Source organism: Bombus flavifrons, chromosome 1, assembly GCF_040668555.2.
Source record: "Bombus flavifrons isolate JBK064 chromosome 1, iyBomFlav1_principal, whole genome shotgun sequence".
Taxonomy (NCBI): domain Eukaryota; kingdom Metazoa; phylum Arthropoda; class Insecta; order Hymenoptera; family Apidae; genus Bombus; species Bombus flavifrons.
This window is the reverse complement of record NC_138442.1, coordinates 1,824,316-1,845,601: the sequence shown is the minus strand read 5'-3', so window position 1 is coordinate 1,845,601 and position 21,286 is coordinate 1,824,316. Positions and strand designations below refer to the sequence as shown.

The 21,286-nt window shown below is 38.9% G+C and overlaps 2 protein-coding genes across 2 annotated transcripts in view; both read left to right on the top strand.

The window, feature by feature from the left end:
• LOC138184168 (uncharacterized) overlaps positions 1-21,286 on the top strand; it is a 353,608-nt gene that overhangs the window by 134,727 nt on the left and 197,595 nt on the right. The window lies entirely within an intron of this gene.
• On the top strand, positions 12,545-17,664 carry LOC138179082 (uncharacterized). Its single transcript, XM_069111523.1, has 3 exons — positions 12,545-12,584; positions 12,689-14,076; positions 17,564-17,664. Exon 2 carries the CDS (start codon positions 12,725-12,727, stop codon positions 14,069-14,071), a length of 1,347 nt encoding a protein of 448 aa, XP_068967624.1. The 5' UTR covers positions 12,545-12,584; positions 12,689-12,724; the 3' UTR covers positions 14,072-14,076; positions 17,564-17,664.

The following is a 21,286-nucleotide window of genomic DNA, read 5'->3' as shown; positions in this document are numbered from 1 at the left end:
AATAATATAATGTAATAACCATTTAATACATACTTGGTAATACAAAGAAAAATTATTAAAAGAACATCAAATGTCGCGTAGTAGCTAGCCATACACCGAATATTTCAACTGTATGTGAAAATAAATATGAGGTAGTCGATGTCGAAAAAATGTTAAGGGAGTTAAATAAGAATATTCCTCTACACAGCTTACACGTTATGAGCATGATGGGAAAATTTTTAGAATGTCTTCGTTTGGATTCGAAAGAAAATATTTTAAAATTTTGACACAAAAACAAAAATAATATGCCAGGATTGTACGAATTAGCTAAGATAGCTTTTTCAGTACTTCAATGTGAGTTAGTATCAAGAGATTATTCTCTTCTTTGAGATATACTTATTTACGTAACAATTTAACCCCTTAACCTACGATTTACGTTCGAGAATTTTGGACTGATTTACGTTTGGTCCGATCATCGTACTACGGGCTATGCCCGTAGTTGTAGGTTAAGGGGTTAACCAGTGATGTTTCGACGATATTTTAGTACTTCGAGCTGATATCAAAGAGGTAAATTTATAGATTAAAATTATTAAAATATCTTAATTATTTAATAATTTATTTCGATCAAAAACGTAAAGACAAAAATTCATCACCAACTGTGTTTCTCGTATGTAGTGTAAGTATGTAGTGTAAGTGTACTCTACACTTTCTTTTAAATTGGTATCCAAGTTGTTTTACTTAATACAATTGAGGATATATTTAAAAAAACTGTGACTAACATGTAGCCCTAAGAATACAGTAATCGAACTGAATTTAAAGAAAGAGGAAAACTTTGCCCAACATTTTTACAGTGATCAGACAAGAGTTTGATTTTTTAATAAAAAGTTATCTCGCTAATTGATTGTTACGATCAATCGCTGCACAGCTAATCATTACAATTTTGCTGCGTCTCTCGCTCGAGTTCGCATAGTTAACGATCCGAAATGTTCATGCACATATAGCTATCAAGATATTGACTATATTGTATGGCAATATCCGTTGCTTGCCACCCGAAGAATAAAATTGGTTTACAACTTCTGGAACTGAAGTTACAAGTACGCTGAATATGACTGTTCTACTTGCCAAATCAAATGTACCTATGTGCAATTGTGTCTTGTCGTTTCTCAAAGACTGTATTATCAAAACGTAAGTCTACATATGTACATCAAACATTTCATAATTGCACAAAAAGATCCTCTGCATAATTGAAGAGTCGTCAGCCCCGCTGCAGAGGGGAGATTCTACTGACGCACCAAAAAGTTCGACGACCCGCTGCGATCGAATAGCGTAGCACGATCCAATGACAGATATCGCTGAGGCAATGAATCTAGGTACTAATCCAAAACTAAAAGTCTTTTATTTTTTACTCTTTTCAAATTAAACTTTTATTATCGTATTTGCGAGATCTATTTAATTAAAATGAAACTAAACATGATATAATTTGGATTATATTTACTTATTGATATTTATTTAATTATCGTTTGTTAAATAAGCAAATATGCTTCAAATTATATCGTGTTTGGTGTTATTTTAATCAGAAAAATGTAACAAACGTATTGGTAAAAGTTTTATTCATCACAAATCAAAAATAAAAAATTTTGATTTTTGAGTTAAAGGTCTTAGCTTGTCGCGACCCTCTAATGTTTACTGAACGCTTCGACTCTCAGTCCCTAGATTTTTCACTTGCGTTGTCCTTTTCTACATCGAGCATATCTAAGATCTCAATTTCGAGTAATAGAATTATTACATAGATACATTATTGCAAGAATAGAAGTGTTGCATATTTGCAATATTTAGGTCCCGATATTTAAATTATCATATATTAAATTAGAATTATCGAACGTTTCCTGTATATACATTTGCAATGTATAGCGAATAAATCCGGACAAGATTTGAAAGCTTAAATATAAACAAAAAATTAAGGGTATCTTAAAAATACCGTAAAAATGTAATTAAAAATACCTTATAAATTAGAAACGATGAAATACGAAACCGAAGTAATTACCGATAAAAGTATATACTAAAATGTATACTAATATGCAGTTATTTTTGTATAAATATACAGGGTGGTTGGCAACTGGTAGTACAAGCAGAAAGGGGGTGATTCTGCGCGAAAAAAGAAGTCGAAAATATAAAATAAAAATTTTTTTTAATTTTTTTAAAAATCTACAGTGAGATCCGTTATAACGAGACGTGATAAAGCGCACGTGTACCGAGCGAAAATTCAAAGTTGATTTTCTCGAAAACAAAGCCTCAAACGAAAAATTTTTATTCTATATTTTCGACTTCTTTTTTCGCGTAGAATCACCCCTTTTCCGCTTGTACCACCAGTTACCAACCACCCTGTAAAACCGGTATCTTTATATAATAGCTTTAAATCTGTAAGATCTATAAAAGTATTATCGAAAAATTTTTACCCACCATATAACAAAAACAAAAAAAAAAAAGAAAAAAAAGATTTATTTCTGTTCTCGGTAATATATTGGTTTTGGTACTTAACGTATCTCGGTACGGTATCGATTTCGGTATAGTTTTGTCAATGTATATGTAGTCTTGTGATATGAAAGCTGAAAGCTATGTCAGGTTCTATTCCGCGCCTCTACTTCCATTTTTGTATATTTATATTTAGAGAATATCTGAGCGATCGTTAATTGTTAGTTGCGACATAAATTTTAATAAGGCGGCTCTGTCTTTGTAACTAGTTCTTCGTGGATTATTTTGATGTGTCCGGTCCTTAGACGAGACATTTCGATCCTTTTTTCAATCGGTAGATTTAAGGATTGCGGCATCTCTCGCTGTAACGTCGGCCTTTTCATTATCTTGTATTCTTTGGTAAGCAGGGATCCAAATGATGCTTACATTGTTATTTGAAAAATCGGAATGGAACTGCTATATGTTGATGTTTATTTACATACGTGTTCATTAGAACTTTGTTTGCGCTCTTGAAGTCTATATAAATGAAAAAGTTTGTAATGTCGTTGATGTCGGCATGTTTGCAGAGTACCCCATTAATGATGATCAACTGATTAGTTTAGTTTTGGATGAAGAAGAGATAGTTGCTATTAAGCTCTGGGAATCGGTTCCTGTATTCTGCTATATCTTTTGTATTTTTAGGATGTTCGGCAAAGTTGGTGATTGGGAAATTTTACAATCCAAGGGACTTCTTTTTGTTTGTCTTCGTTCGATGATAGGAAACATTACGATATTTAGTAATGTAGTATCGTGAAAAAAAGGGCCTAATTGGAGATCGATCGAGTCATGAAAACAGTGTCGTCTGCCCTTCAGTTGTTAGTTTACATCGAAGGAAGCCTATGTGACTAAGGTCACCTAGTTCTTGCGGAGCATGGGCGTGGTGAGATTTAAGAAAAAAGAAAAGAACGCTAGAGAAGAAGGACGATTTTGGGTTCAAAGAGCATTGACCGAGAGGTCAGAGTGTGCGAATCGAGAAGTGAGTGTGAATCGAGAGTTAGAGTTAGTCGAGAAGTCGAGGAGTAGAGTTGTTAGCGTTGTTGAAAGATAGAGTTGTTAGTATTGTTGAGTTGCGAGAATTGTTTGAGATAAAGTACGATTTTTGTATTTAGTTCCAGTTAAACAACCATTGTTTTCTGTCCAATTAATATCTGTACAGTCAATTTATTGTAAATAAATTGTAAATAGTCGGGGAAAAATTTATACCTAAATTCCCCCGATACTACAGTAATTGTAAGATTTTGGAGAGTCTGGAATAGAAGAGAGAAGGTAGTTTGATGGGTTTGTTATTGGAGAGTTATCTGTGTCTGTTGGAAAAGATATGAATATAAACAGGATTGTTTGGGGTGGTGGAAAGTTTTAGTATTTAAGACTTAGTAAGTACGGTATACACCTGTCACCTGACTAATTTTAGTGCTACATGCGAGTTGATTCTACTATTTTTATTATGTCCTTGATTGAGTTGTAGATGGTTGAATCATAACTGAGTTTGAAACGAATTAATACTCTATATATGTACGTTTCTAAAGGAAATCTCTGGTTAGCATCTCATTTATTATTGGCAAACATTTTGATGGTATTTAACTTTTTAATGCAGGAATCTTTTATGTATTTCAGATAAGGTACCCAAATCAACTTTTGATCAAAGATGAGGTCAAGTAATATGATGGTATCCACAAATTTAATTTCAGTGTCTTTCAGGAGTAATTCAGACAGAGGCTAATCATTTGTTGTTGTTTTTTTTAGTGAATAAGATACTTTGGGTTTTTTTGAGCGAGAAGATTTCTGGTGGCTGTTGACAGAAGTTTATTCATGGAACTTCAATTTTTTCTGCCACGTGTCATAGTGAGGTTATCAGAGAATATGTGAGCTGTAACTGGTGGCTGTAGATTATATAGGGTGGTTGGTAACTGGTGGTACAAGCGGAAAAGGGGTGATTCTACGCGAAAAAAGAAGTCGAAAATATACAACAAAAATTTTTGGTTTGAGGCTTTGTTTTCGAGAAAATCGACTTTGAATTTTCGCTCGGTACGCGTGCACTTTATCACGTCTCGTTATAACGGATCTCACTGTAGATCGTTGTCTCGATGGAAAAATTAAAAAAAAAAAAGAATGAAAAAAAAAATGTTCATTCTATATTTTCGACTTCATTTTTCGTGTAGAATCACCCCCTTTCCGCTTGTACCGCCAGTTACCAACCACCCTGTATACCACATTTACATTGTCGTACTAATTGCATCTAGTAGCAGTGAGGATCTATCATATATATATGTCGGAGGTGAAAAGACACCGAAGCTATCCCTTCGGAACTTTGGGAAAATCCCTTAACATTATAATATAGATTCCAATCGTAACCGTAATTAAGCAATTGTCGTCATAAAATCCGATTGTATTTGTTCGAGATTTATCATAGTGAGCTTGGGCTCGAGGTCAATCAGTCGCCGAATAAAGGGATGAACGCTTTGTCTAACAAAGGTATAGGGTAATAGTATAGTTCTCCAGAAAAAGAAATTAAGAATTAAGAAGAAATAGTTGTACATAAACAGACCCTATTCTTCAGGTAAGATGATTACCAGATGTTGACGCATTTCCCACTAGCAACTTTCCCTCAAGCTAGTGTCACGACTGGCATACTTCAAATCCGATGGACTGACGATGGAGATAAAGATGTGGCGGCACTCAGCGACAATGTATATCGCTGAAGTGCCTAATGAACCATCAACATCCCAACGGTCCTTCGACCGAAGGTTCTAGAAGAAACAGCACGTGGCAACGGTCTCGAACACCTAGCAAATGCATGGACGGTGGGGATGTTGAGGGATGACAAAAGAAAGTAATCGGATCCGATCGAAAGTCAAATTGTAAGAGCTTCAGTCTTGGAAAGTCACGCCTAGAGTTCGGAAGTGGATTGTAAAGTGGATTGTTGTTAGAAAAATAAAGTTTCTTTTTTTATTTTTCACTACAAATCTCTTTTTTTTTATTTCTTTTTCTTATTTTACGTGACGCCAGCATCTAACCACCAACATGGAAATTGACCAATTAACAGCGTTAATTTCCCTCACTTTCCGAACGAAGACTTTTCTCCACGAATCCGATGATGTCGTGCCCTTAGAGACACCCCATCGTAGTTTTCCTCTGCAGCGTCACCGTGACGGAGAGACACTCTTTCGCGAACAGTCTCGTCAATGAGTTAAGTGACGTCTTTGCGATCCGTGAATATTTCACCTGTTAACATATAGTCTAACTTAGACTTTGACGAAAGTTTTAAATTCGAAATCCCGTTGACCGCGGATTCGTTATCGAACCTGAGGTCATTGCCGTTAGTGTTACGAGTGCCGAATCGCCGCAGTTAATTGTTAAATCGCTACGCCGTCAAAGCGCAACACCGACGTGCCTAATGTGTCAGCGATATCCTCACGCTTCTTCCTCCGAATTCGCGGCCATTCGCGCCAACCGCCGCGGTACATCTAATGAACGTACGCTAGTGGGGATATCGATGGTCAATGACGCGAACTATCCGTTCGATTTATAGAGCAAAAGGACAGTCTGTCTCGAACTGTCAAATAAACAAATCCTCAATGCCATTGCGTGGCAAACGTGCCGATCGAACCCTTGGTGTTAATTGTTAATTGTTAGTTGTTAATTGTTACCAGTTATTTGTCATATCATATCTGTTAATTGTTATTTGTTGACTCTGTCTGTTAAATCGTTTGTTAATAAATTGTTGTTCGTTAAACATCATGAGTAGTTCCTTGAATGCACTATCAGCTACCAAACACCTCAATTTAAATACTATCACTATTCAGGTTATCACAGGCATCAAGTCCTGTAACCGTGATATATGACAAATAATCAATATTTATTTCCTATAAAAAGTGAAAAGTGCTGTATATATTTTTTTGTATCCAATACCAATAATGCAGGAAACATTCGGATTAAACACGTAATTAATTTCTAAATCATTAATGTAAGAATGGAATATAACCGCGTCAAAAGCGTCAAGCATCTTTAAGGTGCTGACAGTGAAGTCCAGATCGGGTGTGACTGTCGTGTATGCGTGTGAATGCGAATCTGACCGCGCGGTCAACAAAGAACACAATTTTCAAACTGAACAAAATGTTTCTATATCAGGCAAAAAAAAAAAAAAATACATATATAAAGAGTGGTTGGTAACTGGTGGTACAAGCGGAAAGGGGGTGATTCTACGCGAAAAAAAGAAGTCGAAAATATAGAATAAAAATTTTTCGTTTGAGGCTTTGTTTTCGAGAAAATCGACTTTGAATTTTCGCTCGGTACGCGTGCACTTTATCACGTCTCGTTATAACGGATCTCACTGTAGATCGTTGTCTCGATGGAAAAATTGAAAAAAAAAAAAAGAATTAAAAAAAAAATGTTCATTCTATATTTTCGACTTGATTTTTCGTGTAGAATCACCCCCTCTCCGCTTGTACCGCCAGTTACCAACCACCCTGTATACCACATTTACATTGTCGTACTAATTGCATCTAGTAGCAGTGAGGATCTATCATATATATATGTCGGAGGTGAAAAGACACCGAAGCTATCCCTTCGGAACTTTGGGAAAATCCCTTAACATTATAATATAGATTCCAATCGTAACCGTAATTAAGCAATTGTCGTCATAAAATCCGATTGTATTTGTTCGAGATTTACGATAGTGAGCTTGGGCTCGGGGCGAGAACCAGTCGCCGAACGTAGCCGCAATAAAGGGATGAACGCTTTGTCTAACAAAGGTATAGGGTAATAGTATAGCTCTCCATAAAAAGAAATTAAGAATTAAGAAGAAATAGTTGTAGGGGCACTCGACAGTAAACATTCTAACGGGTTCTGTCCGGTGGCTCGCCATAAACAGACCCTATTCTTCAGGTAAGATGATTACCAGATGTTGACGCATTTCCCACTAGCAACTTTCCCTCAAGCTAGCATCTAACCACCAATATGGAAATTGACCAATTAACAGCGTTAATTTCCCTCACTTTCCGAACGAAGACTTTTCTCCACGAATCCGATGATGTCGTGCCCTTAGACACACCCCATCGTAGTTTTCCTCTGCAGCGTCACCGTGACGGAGTGTCACTCTTTCACGAACAGTCTCGTCAACAAGTTAAGTGACGTCTTTGCGATCCGTGAATATTTCACTTGTTAACATATAGTCTAACTTAGACTTTGACGAAAGTTTTAAATTCGAAATCCCGTTGACCGCGGATTCGTTATCGAACCTGAGGTCATTGCCGTTAGTGTTAATTGTTAAATCGGTTGTATCCATACTTGTGTTAAAAAACTCTATCTTTATTGTATCACCATGATGGCTAATGCCAGTGGAGATTCATCAAGCGTCCACAACCCTAATCCCAACGCCAACCCGACATCGGAAGTGGAATCAGTGCCGGTAATAGCAGTGCAAGAACATATGAACATCATGCGCGAGTTAATTGAGACGCTGGTGCTGGAACCGAGTGCGAAACCTATAAATCTAGTGCTACCATGTTTTGACCCTGAAATCGCGGGCGCCGATCCAGCCGCATGGTGCGCAGCTGCTAATCTGCTTATGAAGGACAACCCTTTACAAGACAGCGCGCTAGTTTCTGCTTTAAAAAATGCTCTAAAGGGTTCTGCAGCGCATTGGTTTACGCAGATAGTGAACGGCGAAGAGATTACCTGGCCGATGTTTAAGGAACTTTTTACTACGCGTTTTGGTGGTAAAGATACAGCAGCCTCGACGCTAATGAGTATATGCATTGAACAACCGCAGAAAGACGAAGACATGGCAGCTTACGCCATTCGTCTCCGCTCCCTCCTGAAGGTGAAGTGGCAAGATGTAACTATGGCGGAAGTAATCAACGCTATCAATTTTCGTCAAGTGAGCGCACAAGATCAGCACATTGAACAAATAGCACTTGAAACGGATATCAAGACCGAAGACCCTTTTCCTATAAAAAAGTCCTGGAAGAAATTAAGTATATCCTCAATGGTTAATTGCTTCAAGAGTCGTGGGGAGGACCATATCGGTCCCTATTGTCCGTCCCTGCGGAGGACAAACCATGACTTCGATGACGAACGTCGAGTCTACTCCTGCGTAGTGGAGTTCCCAACTGGTACGTTAAGTCACCTGGGTGAGTTCTACCCATTTTATTTCGATTCTGGAGCCGAATGCTCATTAATTAAACGTTCCCTGTCCTCGAATTTTTGTGGCAAACAAACGACTGATATAGTAGTAATACGAGGAATAGCAAATACTCGTGTTAAAAGTACGTGTCAGCTATTGTCCACTGTATGTATTAACGGATATATATTGGACATAACTTTCCACATAGTTGATGATAAGTATTTAAAATACGATATCATGATTGGCCATGAAATTTTCAATCAAGGTTTTGGCGTAAATATTACGCGAAACAGCCTCGTTATTTATAAAACAAAGACAATTAGTGAGTGTAGCAAAACCGCGGAAGACGAGGTCAATATTATCGAGGTCGATACAGATATAATCGGTAACGATAAAAGTCGATTAATTTCTATTCTGAATGAGTTTAAAGATTCGTTCATTGCGGATTTCCCATGTACTCGCGTAAGTACGGGCCAATTAGAAATAAATTTAATCGATTCTAACATCACCGTCCGAAGAAATCCTTACAACTTTAGCAAGGAAGAGCGGAGAATAATGCATGAAAAGATAGAGGAACTAATTACAGCAAAAATCATAAGGCCTAGTAGGTCACCATTCGCGAGCCCTATGTTACTCGTGAAGAAACAGGACGGCTCAGACAGATTGTGTGTCGATTTTCGGGAGCTAAATAGGAATACGGTCACAGATCAGTACCCTTTCCCTCTTAAAATTAGTTTGATTAGGAGGCTGAAAAATGCGAGATACTTTACTAGCCTAGACATGGCCGGCGGGTTTCACCAAATTCCCATTCATCCTAATTCGATGCAGTATACAGCGTTCGTTACGCCCGACGGACATTATGAGTACATGGTGATGCCGTTTGGATTGAAAAATGCACCGTCCGTTCTTCAGAGGGCCATCCTCAATGCCTTAGGCGACCTCGTTTATTCATACGTTGTTGTTTACTCTGATGATGTCCTAATCATTGCCGACTCGATAGATCAAGCTTTAGAAAGATTGGATACTGTATTAAATATACTTGTTAAAACTGGATTTTCTTTTAATTTTTCTAAATGCTCTTTTTTAAAGACGTCGGTATCCTGTTTGGGATATATAATTCATAACGGAAGCGTTTGTCAAAACCCGGGTAAAATACAAGCCTTGCGTTCTTTACCCCCACCAACGACAACCAGAGAGCTTAGGCAGTTCATAGGTTTAGCCTGTTACTTTCGAAAATTCATTTTTAAATATGCACATTTAATGCGTCCCCTGTATGCACTTGCACATGCTCCAAGTAAAAAAATAGTTGCTTGGATGTATATGCATGAAATAATAAGACAAAGGGTAATTTCCATCCTGACTAATGCGCCGGTGTTAATTACGTTCGACCCCTATTACCCGATCGAACTACATACCGATGCTAGTGCGAAGGGGTATGGTGCCATTTTGATGCATAAAGTTGAAGACATAAATAGGGTAATAGAATACTATAGTAAAAGAACTACCCTTGAGGAATCTAAGTATTCGCCCTATGAATTAGAGACCTTGGCAGTTGTAAACGCCGTAAAACATTTTCGGCACTATCTACGTGGACGAAAATTTCTTGTCGTCACTGATTGTAAGTCCCTGGCGGCAAGCATTAATAAAATATATTTAAATAACAGAGTTCACAGGTGGTGGGCTTACCTACAAACTTTTACCTTTCACATTCAGCATCGAAAAGGTAAATATATGGAACACGCAGACTTCTTTTCGCGGAACCCCGTAGACTGAGATCACCTGTTAACATATAGTCTAACTTAGACTTTGACGAAAGTTTTAAATTCGAAATCCCGTTGACCGCGGATTCGTTATCGAACCTGAGGTCATTGCCGTTAGTGTTACGAGTGCCGAATCGCCGCAGTTAATTGTTAAATCGCTACGCCGTCAAAGCGCAACACCGACGTGCCTAATGTGTCAGCGATATCCTCACGCTTCTTCCGCCGAATTCGCGGCCATTCGCGCCAACCGCCGCGGTACATCTAATGAACGTACGCTAGTGGGGATGTCGATGGTCAATGACGCGAACTATCCGTTCGATTTATAGAGCAAAAGGACAGTCTGTCTCGAACTGTCAAATGAACAAATCCTCAATGCCATTGCGTGGCAAACGTGCCGATCGAACCCTTGATGTTAATTGTTAATTGTTAGTTGTTAATTGTTACCAGTTATTTGTCATATCATATCTGTTAATTGTTATTTGTTGACTCTGTCTGTTAAATCGTTTGTTAATAAATTGTTGTTCGTTAAACATCATGAGTAGTTCCTTGAATGCACTATCAGCTACCAAACACCTCAATTTAAACACTATCACTATTCAGGTTATCACAGGCATCAAGTCCTGTAACCGTGATATATGACAAATAATCAATATTTATTTCCTATAAAAAGTGAAAAGTGCTGTATATATTTTTTTGTATCCGATACCAATAATGCAGGAAACATTCGGATTAAACACGTAATTAATTTCTAAATCATTAATGTAAGAATGGAATATAACCGCGTCAAAAGCGTCAAGCATCTTTAAGGTGCTGACAGTGAAGTCCAGATCGGGTGTGACTGTCGTGTATGCGTGTGAATGCGAATCTGACCGCGCGGTCAACAAAGAACACAATTTTCAAACTGAACAAAATGTTTCTATATCAGGCAAAAAAAAAAAAAAATACATATATAAAGAGTGGTTGGTAACTGGTGGTACAAGCGGAAAGGGGGTGATTCTACGCGAAAAAAGAAGTCGAGAATATAGAATAAAAATTTTTCGTTTGAGGCTTTGTTTTCGAGAAAATCGACTTTGAATTTTCGCTCGGTACGCGTGCACTTTATCACGTCTCGTTATAACGGTTCTCACTGTAGATCGTTGTCTCGATGGAAAAATTGAAAAAAAAAAAAAAGAATTAAAAAAAAAATGTTCATTCTATATTTTCGACTTGATTTTTCGTGTAGAATCACCCCCTCTCCGCTTGTACCGCCAGTTACCAACCACCCTGTATACCACATTTACATTGTCGTACTAATTGCATCTAGTAGCAGTGAGGATCTATCATATATATATGTCGGAGGTGAAAAGACACCGAAGCTATCCCTTCGGAACTTTGGGAAAATCCCTTAACATTATAATATAGATTCCAATCGTAACCGTAATTAAGCAATTGTCGTCATAAAATCCGATTGTATTTGTTCGAGATTTATCATAGTGAGCTTGGGCTCGAGGCCAATCAGTCGCCGAATAAAGGGATGAACGCTTTGTCTAACAAAGGTATAGGGTAATAGTATAGTTCTCCAGAAAAAGAAATTAAGAATTAAGAAGAAATAGTTGTACATAAACAGACCCTATTCTTCAGGTAAGATGATTACCAGATGTTGACGCATTTCCCACTAGCAACTTTCCCTCAAGCTAGTGTCACGACTGGCATACTTCAAATCCGATGGACTGACGATGGAGATAAAGATGTGGCGGCACTCAGCGACAATGTATATCGCTGAAGTGCCTAATGAACCATCAACATCCCAACGGTCCTTCGACCGAAGGTTCTAGAAGAATCAGCACGTGGCAACGGTCTCGAACACCTAGCAAATGCATGGACGGTGGGGATGTTGAGGGATGACAAAAGAAAGTAATCGGATCCGATCGAAAGTCAAATTGTAAGAGCTTCTGTCTTGAAAAGTCACGCCTAGAGTTCGGAAGTGGATTGTAAAGTGGATTGTTGTTAGAAAAATAAAGTTTCTTTTTTTATTTTTCACTTCAAATTTCTTTTTTTTATTTTCTTTTTGTTATTTACGTGACATTTTGGCGATCCTGCCAGGATAGTGAAAAGTGTTTGTTCGGAAACCAAAAGACATTCATCATCTATGGATGATAGAATTATTTGGGACTACGGTCATCCGCAACAACAAAGTAACTATCACGGACCAAGTGAAGTGACAATAAAAGGTAAACTGGATTCCTTTGTACGTTACCGTGAAAGAAAATTTAGCTTCAGTAGCCAAGACTCGTCTTCGTCTGAAAATAGTAAAATCAGCGCAATAATGTGTAAGGCAAAGGAATCTCAAACTTCAACCTCAACTGACCCAATGTTGCGAGCAATATGGGACAGTATTCAGAAACAGAACGAGAACATTGCCCTTTTACGAGAGGAAATGTTACGTGTGTCTATGCAAAATGACGAAGAGAATAGACACAGGACAGCAGAAATCAAGAATCTCGGGAAAACCGTCGCAGCGCTACGGACTGGGTTCGAATCCCCTACGACCGATGACTTTGCTTCCATTATCACCGAAGACAATGAAAGTGCATCGACAGCAATCAATCGCTCCGGGAATATGGCAAAAGCACGCAAACTGTCGGGGTTAGCAGCTCCAGACATCCCACCTGTCCACCTCGACATCGAACAATCCGAGGTGGAAGAAAGAGGCTATTTTCCGCCCGCTCCTCCCACTCTACGAGCTAAGGATGCAATACACTACATCCCAACGCTCAACGGAGATGATGATGTAGGAGTTGAAGACTTCATCAAAGAAGTGAGAAGTATGAAGGGTCGCTGTATGGAGCAAGATCTATTGCTAAAAGCAATAAAAGTGGAAAAGATCGTGGGGAAAGCAGCCCAAAGTATTCGCAACATTCCTATTGAGTGTTACAGTGATCTGTACGACGCACTGAGAAATAATTTAGCAGCACAAGTGACTTCGGATGAGTACCAAGAACAATTGCGAGAGTTGAGACAGGGGAGCGAGGAATCAGTGCAATGTTTTAATATTCGGTTTAGAAGAATACTCAACCGTTTGCTGTACGCAGTAACCAATGAGTACCCACAACCACTGACACGTAAAATTATGACCGAAGAAATCACGAAGAAGACTGTTCGTGTGTACCTAATGGGACTCAGACGCGACATAGGGCGAATACTATTAAGCAGTGAACCCTTGAATCTTGCGGAAGCTGAAAAAAAGGCAGCCGATGTAGAACGCTACTTGCGAGAAGAACGACAACCTAATTGGTCATGTAATCGCTTACCTTTCGCTAGTAATCGCCCCAACAACCAGCTAATGCAGGTAAGACGATCTAATGTACCATCAAGATCGCCTAACACGCCAGTAGCTGAGAAACCTGCTACATTTAACCAAATAGAAAATAGACCACCTGCTGAACGCGCGCAGATCAAGTGCTTCAAGTGCGGAAAACTGGGACATATTGCCAACAAGTGTCAAAATTTTCTACCACCGAGCCAGCGCGATCGACCACCCGCAAGGATTCAGGCAGTCCAGAAAAGGGACGAAATACAGGAAACAACATCGAACCAGGAGATGGACGAACCGTACGAGACATACGAGTCAACATCGCCACAGGAAGACTACTCGCAATATTTTTGTCAACCCGAACCGAAGAGCGAGTATTTCTGGTCGACACAGGAGCAGGGATAAACCTGGTGAAACGTAACAACACTGTCAACGCGATACAAATAGGGCTTAAACAAAAATTTTCTATGGGACGAGACAAATACGAAACTAACGAATACGTAACGAAACGAATTTTTGGACAAAATCACATTTTTCACATAGTACCGAACAATTTCCCTATTATCGAAGACGGAATCATTGGGCTACCGTGTTTAGAGAAGTATAATTATTCAATATCCAACGACAAAATCCGATTAAACGACAAAACCATTTTATTTCAGAAACCAATACATTTGACTCCTGGAGAAAACAGAGTTCAAACAATCTATTTGGAAGGCAAACCAACTAAAGTATGTTTTATCAACACTGGTGAGCAAAACATTGAAATTTCTAGCAATATTCAAAATTCTCATGACTTTTCTAACGTATCAAAACTAAAAAGCCTAGTGAGAACAGATCACATTGAAAAACCAATCCGTGAATCCATCGAAAAGATTATTCTCCATTATATCGACATCTTTAATTTAGAAACCGATCTTTTGCCCTGTACTAATTTAACTCAGCACACAATTTCGTTAACCAAAGACAAAATTATTAACACACGATCGTATAGACCACCGGAATGTCACCGTGACGAGATTTCGCGACAAATAGGAGACATGTTGAAGAAAAATATTATAGAAGAATCCGAATCCCCTTATAACTCTCCGGTATGGGTAGTTCCGAAAAAATTAGATGCCTCAGGAAAACAGAAATGGAGGATAGTTATCGATTTCAGGAAACTAAATGAACTCACGGAACAAGATGCTTACTCTTTACCTGATATAGACGACATATTAACACAACTAGGAAACGCAAAATTCTCTTCGGCACTTGATTTATCCTCAGGATTCCATCAAGTTCCAATGAACGAGAAATCTAAAAAATATACCGCTTTTTCGACACCGCAAGGGCATTTTCAGTTCAATCGAATGCCATTCGGACCTAAAAACGCACCCGCTACCTTTCAAAGATTAATGGACAGAGCCTTAACTGGACTTGTAGGAAAACACTGCTTTGTTTATTTGGACGACATAGTGATATTCGGAAAAACGATTCAAGAACATAACGAAAACCTCGCGATAGTATTTCAGAGACTCAGGGAATTAGGACTTAAATTGCAACCGGACAAATGTGAATTCGTAAAACCGGAACTAGAATACTTAGGCCATGTAGTTTTATCCGAAGGAGTTAAACCAAACCCCAAGAAATTAGACGCTGTAAAAAACTTTCGATTACCCCGCAATGCCACGGACGTGAAGTCATTCTTAGGTTTAGCAGGTTATTATCGCAAATTCATTCGAAACTTTTCCAAAATCGCGAAGAGCCTTACAGACTTAACAAAAAAGGACACACCATTCCATTGGACTGACAAACACCAGACGAGCTTTGATACTTTAAAGGACAAACTCTGTAATTTCCCAATATTAGCTTATCCAGACTTTAACAAAACCTTTACCTTAACTACCGACACAAGTAACGAAGGACTAGGAGCAATACTGTCACAGGACGGTCGTCCTTGTTGTTACATTTCAAGAACACTGAATCCACCCGAACGAAACTATACCACGACGGAAAAATAACTTTTAGCCATCGTATGGGCCGTGAAAAGATTAAAATAATACTTGTTAGGACGACGCTTCATTATTCGAACCGACCACCAAGCTCTTAAGTGGCTACACAATTGCAAAGACCCTTCTAGCAGACTGATTCGTTGGAGACTTAAACTCGAAGAATATGACTATGAAATCGAATATACAAAGGGTAAAGATAACACAGCTGCAGACTCTTTATCTAGAGTTCACGCGGTAGCTCGCGACGAAGTAGTTAACCTCGACCTAGTAATTGATCACACTAATTCATTCAACGCATGGAAAGACAACAACGAGAATCCGAAACTCTTAGAAATTAAACCGAATGACCAAACATTTTACCAATTAACTCGAAACGACTTAGGAGAATACGACGAGACACTTTGGATTAGAAGACTTTACAAAATTCTTAAAGATATGACAAAAATCGGCATAGGAAATAACGATTTCACTGAATTAGAGAAAACGCAGATTAAACTCATGCTAATATATTTTAACGACACGTACAAGAAAATTACTTATGCGCCTAATCCCATCTTAAAACTAGACGAAAACGAAATACTACAAGCAATAAAGGAAAACCATAACGACACCGTAGGACATTTAGGGATACAAAAAACGTATCAACGGATCAAGGATAAATTCAAAATTTCCGGACTTTTAGAAAGAGTAGAAAACTTCGTGAAAACATGCGACACATGTCAAAAGGAAAAACTAACGCGTATCAGACCCAAAGAATCCCCACAAATCTCGGACACGCCACTTAACCCTAACGACAAAATCGCTATGGACATCATAGGACCGATGACGAAAACCAAACGCGGAAACCAATACATACTTTCAATTCACGATGAACTTACGAAATATCTGATACTAGTTCTCCTTAAAACGCAACGAACTGAATCCATAATTAACGCGCTCATTGAACACTATATTTACATATTTTCGGCACCAAAAACGATCCTAACAGACCAGGGACAAAATTTTGTTAGCGATTTAATGACGAAATTTGAAGAAGCTTTTAAAATCAAACACGTCAAGACAACTTCATTTCACTCACAGAGTAACGGATCCCTCGAAAGAACACATGCCTCAGTTAAAGATTTAATTCGTACTGCATTACACGACAATGACAAAGAATGGGACGAAGTACTTAATTTCATTTGTTTAGGGTACAACACCGCGAAACATGAAGGAACAGGATTCTCTCCCTTTGAATTGACCTTTGGGCGAAAAGCTAACTTACCTTCCGCAATATCCAAATTCCCCACACTTACCTATGATGATATGTACTCACTTTGGCAAAAACAGTTGAATAAATATTGGGAAACAGCTCACAAAACACTTATTGAGAATAAGCAACGGTACAAGCGAGACCAAGAAAGAAAGATTGTTAAAACTCAGACCGTGTTTAGGAAAGGAGACTTTGTTTTAATTCACAACGACCATAAAAGAGATAAGTTGGACATTGAATGGTTAGGACCCTACAGGATTAACGATGTGAAAACTCCTTATCACATTATTTCTATCGACAATGCTAAGAAAAAGATACATGGTAACCGATTGAAAGCGTACTTTTTTCAGGATAATACTGACCCTAGCACTAGTAATAATACTCCTAATCAGTTGCCTTAAATTCACGGGATAGGAATTACGCTTTGTAAACAAACCCAACCAATTCACGATCAAAAACTACAACCTGATTTGAAATTATTAGCTTCTCGAACACTATCAAATATTGTAAAATTGCTATATTTAAGATAAACGAAATAACTTTTGTACCATTACATGCAGAAAATCAATTCATAGCGATCCCTGAGAAAAAAAGGGTGTAAACATATCCTTCGATCTACATATAAATAATTCCATTCTACTACGATCTTAGAGGACCAAGATCAATCTAACCAGGGGGGTATGTCACGACCGGCATACTTCAAATCCGATGGACTGACGATGGAGATAAAGATGTGGCGGCACTCAGCAACAATGTATGTATGTATGTAAGTGCCTAATGAACCATCAACATCCCAACCCTCCACCAACATCCCTCCACCGAAGGTTCTAGAAGAAACAGCACGTGGCAACGGTCGCGAACGCCTAGCAAATGCATGGACGGTGGGGATGTTGAGGGATGACAAAAGAAAGTAATCGGATCCGATCGAAAGTCAAATTGTAAGAGCTTCAGTCTTGGAAAGTCACGCCTAGAGTTCGGAAGTGGATTGTAAAGTGGATTGTTGTTAGAAAAATAAAGTTTCTTTTTTTATTTTTCACTACAAATCTCTTTTTTTTTATTTCTTTTTCTTATTTTACGTGACGCCAGCATCTAACCACCAACATGGAAATTGACCAATTAACAGCGTTAATTTCCCTCACTTTCCGAACGAAGACTTTTCTCCACGAATCCGATGATGTCGTGCCCTTAGAGACACCCCATCGTAGTTTTCCTCTGCAGCGTCACCGTGACGGAGAGACACTCTTTCGCGAACAGTCTCGTCAATGAGTTAAGTGACGTCTTTGCGATCCGTGAATATTTCACCTGTTAACATATAGTCTAACTTAGACTTTGACGAAAGTTTTAAATTCGAAATCCCGTTGACCGCGGATTCGTTATCGAACCTGAGGTCATTGCCGTTAGTGTTACGAGTGCCGAATCGCCGCAGTTAATTGTTAAATCGCTACGCCGTCAAAGCGCAACACCGACGTGCCTAATGTGTCAGCGATATCCTCACGCTTCTTCCTCCGAATTCGCGGCCATTCGCGCCAACCGCCGCGGTACATCTAATGAACGTACGCTAGTGGGGATATCGATGGTCAATGACGCGAACTATCCGTTCGATTTATAGAGCAAAAGGACAGTCTGTCTCGAACTGTCAAATAAACAAATCCTCAATGCCATTGCGTGGCAAACGTGCCGATCGAACCCTTGGTGTTAATTGTTAATTGTTAGTTGTTAATTGTTACCAGTTATTTGTCATATCATATCTGTTAATTGTTATTTGTTGACTCTGTCTGTTAAATCGTTTGTTAATAAATTGTTGTTCGTTAAACATCATGAGTAGTTCCTTGAATGCACTATCAGCTACCAAACACCTCAATTTAAATACTATCACTATTCAGGTTATCACAGGCATCAAGTCCTGTAACCGTGATATATGACAAATAATCAATATTTATTTCCTATAAAAAGTGAAAAGTGCTGTATATATTTTTTTGTATCCAATACCAATAATGCAGGAAACATTCGGATTAAACACGTAATTAATTTCTAAATCATTAATGTAAGAATGGAATATAACCGCGTCAAAAGCGTCAAGCATCTTTAAGGTGCTGACAGTGAAGTCCAGATCGGGTGTGACTGTCGTGTATGCGTGTGAATGCGAATCTGACCGCGCGGTCAACAAAGAACACAATTTTCAAACTGAACAAAATGTTTCTATATCAGGCAAAAAAAAAAAAAAATACATATATAAAGAGTGGTTGGTAACTGGTGGTACAAGCGGAAAGGGGGTGATTCTACGCGAAAAAAAGAAGTCGAAAATATAGAATAAAAATTTTTCGTTTGAGGCTTTGTTTTCGAGAAAATCGACTTTGAATTTTCGCTCGGTACGCGTGCACTTTATCACGTCTCGTTATAACGGATCTCACTGTAGATCGTTGTCTCGATGGAAAAATTGAAAAAAAAAAAAAGAATTAAAAAAAAAATGTTCATTCTATATTTTCGACTTGATTTTTCGTGTAGAATCACCCCCTCTCCGCTTGTACCGCCAGTTACCAACCACCCTGTATACCACATTTACATTGTCGTACTAATTGCATCTAGTAGCAGTGAGGATCTATCATATATATATGTCGGAGGTGAAAAGACACCGAAGCTATCCCTTCGGAACTTTGGGAAAATCCCTTAACATTATAATATAGATTCCAATCGTAACCGTAATTAAGCAATTGTCGTCATAAAATCCGATTGTATTTGTTCGAGATTTACGATAGTGAGCTTGGGCTCGGGGCGAGAACCAGTCGCCGAACGTAGCCGCAATAAAGGGATGAACGCTTTGTCTAACAAAGGTATAGGGTAATAGTATAGCTCTCCATAAAAAGAAATTAAGAATTAAGAAGAAATAGTTGTAGGGGCACTCGACAGTAAACATTCTAACGGGTTCTGTCCGGTGGCTCGCCATAAACAGACCCTATTCTTCAGGTAAGATGATTACCAGATGTTGACGCATTTCCCACTAGCAACTTTCCCTCAAGCTAGCATCTAACCACCAATATGGAAATTGACCAATTAACAGCGTTAATTTCCCTCACTTTCCGAACGAAGACTTTTCTCCACGAATCCGATGATGTCGTGCCCTTAGACACACCCCATCGTAGTTTTCCTCTGCAGCGTCACCGTGACGGAGTGTCACTCTTTCACGAACAGTCTCGTCAACAAGTTAAGTGACGTCTTTGCGATCCGTGAATATTTCACTTGTTAACATATAGTCTAACTTAGACTTTGACGAAAGTTTTAAATTCGAAATCCCGTTGACCGCGGATTCGTTATCGAACCTGAGGTCATTGCCGTTAGTGTTAATTGTTAAATCGGTTGTATCCATACTTGTGTTAAAAAACTCTATCTTTATTGTATCACCATGATGGCTAATGCCAGTGGAGATTCATCAAGCGTCCACAACCCTAATCCCAACGCCAACCCGACATCGGAAGTGGAATCAGTGCCGGTAATAGCAGTGCAAGAACATATGAACATCATGCGCGAGTTAATTGAGACGCTGGTGCTGGAACCGAGTGCGAAACCTATAAATCTAGTGCTACCATGTTTTGACCCTGAAATCGCGGGCGCCGATCCAGCCGCATGGTGCGCAGCTGCTAATCTGCTTATGAAGGACAACCCTTTACAAGACAGCGCGCTAGTTTCTGCTTTAAAAAATGCTCTAAAGGGTTCTGCAGCGCATTGGTTTACGCAGATAGTGAACGGCGAAGAGATTACCTGGCCGATGTTTAAGGAACTTTTTACTACGCGTTTTGGTGGTAAAGATACAGCAGCCTCGACGCTAATGAGTATATGCATTGAACAACCGCAGAAAGACGAAGACATGGCAGCTTACGCCATTCGTCTCCGCTCCCTCCTGAAGGTGAAGTGGCAAGATGTAACTATGGCGGAAGTAATCAACGCTATCAATTTTCGTCAAGTGAGCGCACAAGATCAGCACATTGAACAAATAGCACTTGAAACGGATATCAAGACCGAAGACCCTTTTCCTATAAAAAAGTCCTGGAAGAAATTAAGTATATCCTCAATGGTTAATTGCTTCAAGAGTCGTGGGGAGGACCATATCGGTCCCTATTGTCCGTCCCTGCGGAGGACAAACCATGACTTCGATGACGAACGTCGAGTCTACTCCTGCGTAGTGGAGTTCCCAACTGGTACGTTAAGTCACCTGGGTGAGTTCTACCCATTTTATTTCGATTCTGGAGCCGAATGCTCATTAATTAAACGTTCCCTGTCCTCGAATTTTTGTGGCAAACAAACGACTGATATAGTAGTAATACGAGGAATAGCAAATACTCGTGTTAAAAGTACGTGTCAGCTATTGTCCACTGTATG

Excerpts from the sequence above, each read along its gene's own strand:
- LOC138179082 (XM_069111523.1), top strand. The coding sequence starts at position 12,725 with ATGTTGCGAGCAATATGGGACAGTATTCAGAAACAGAACGAGAACATT.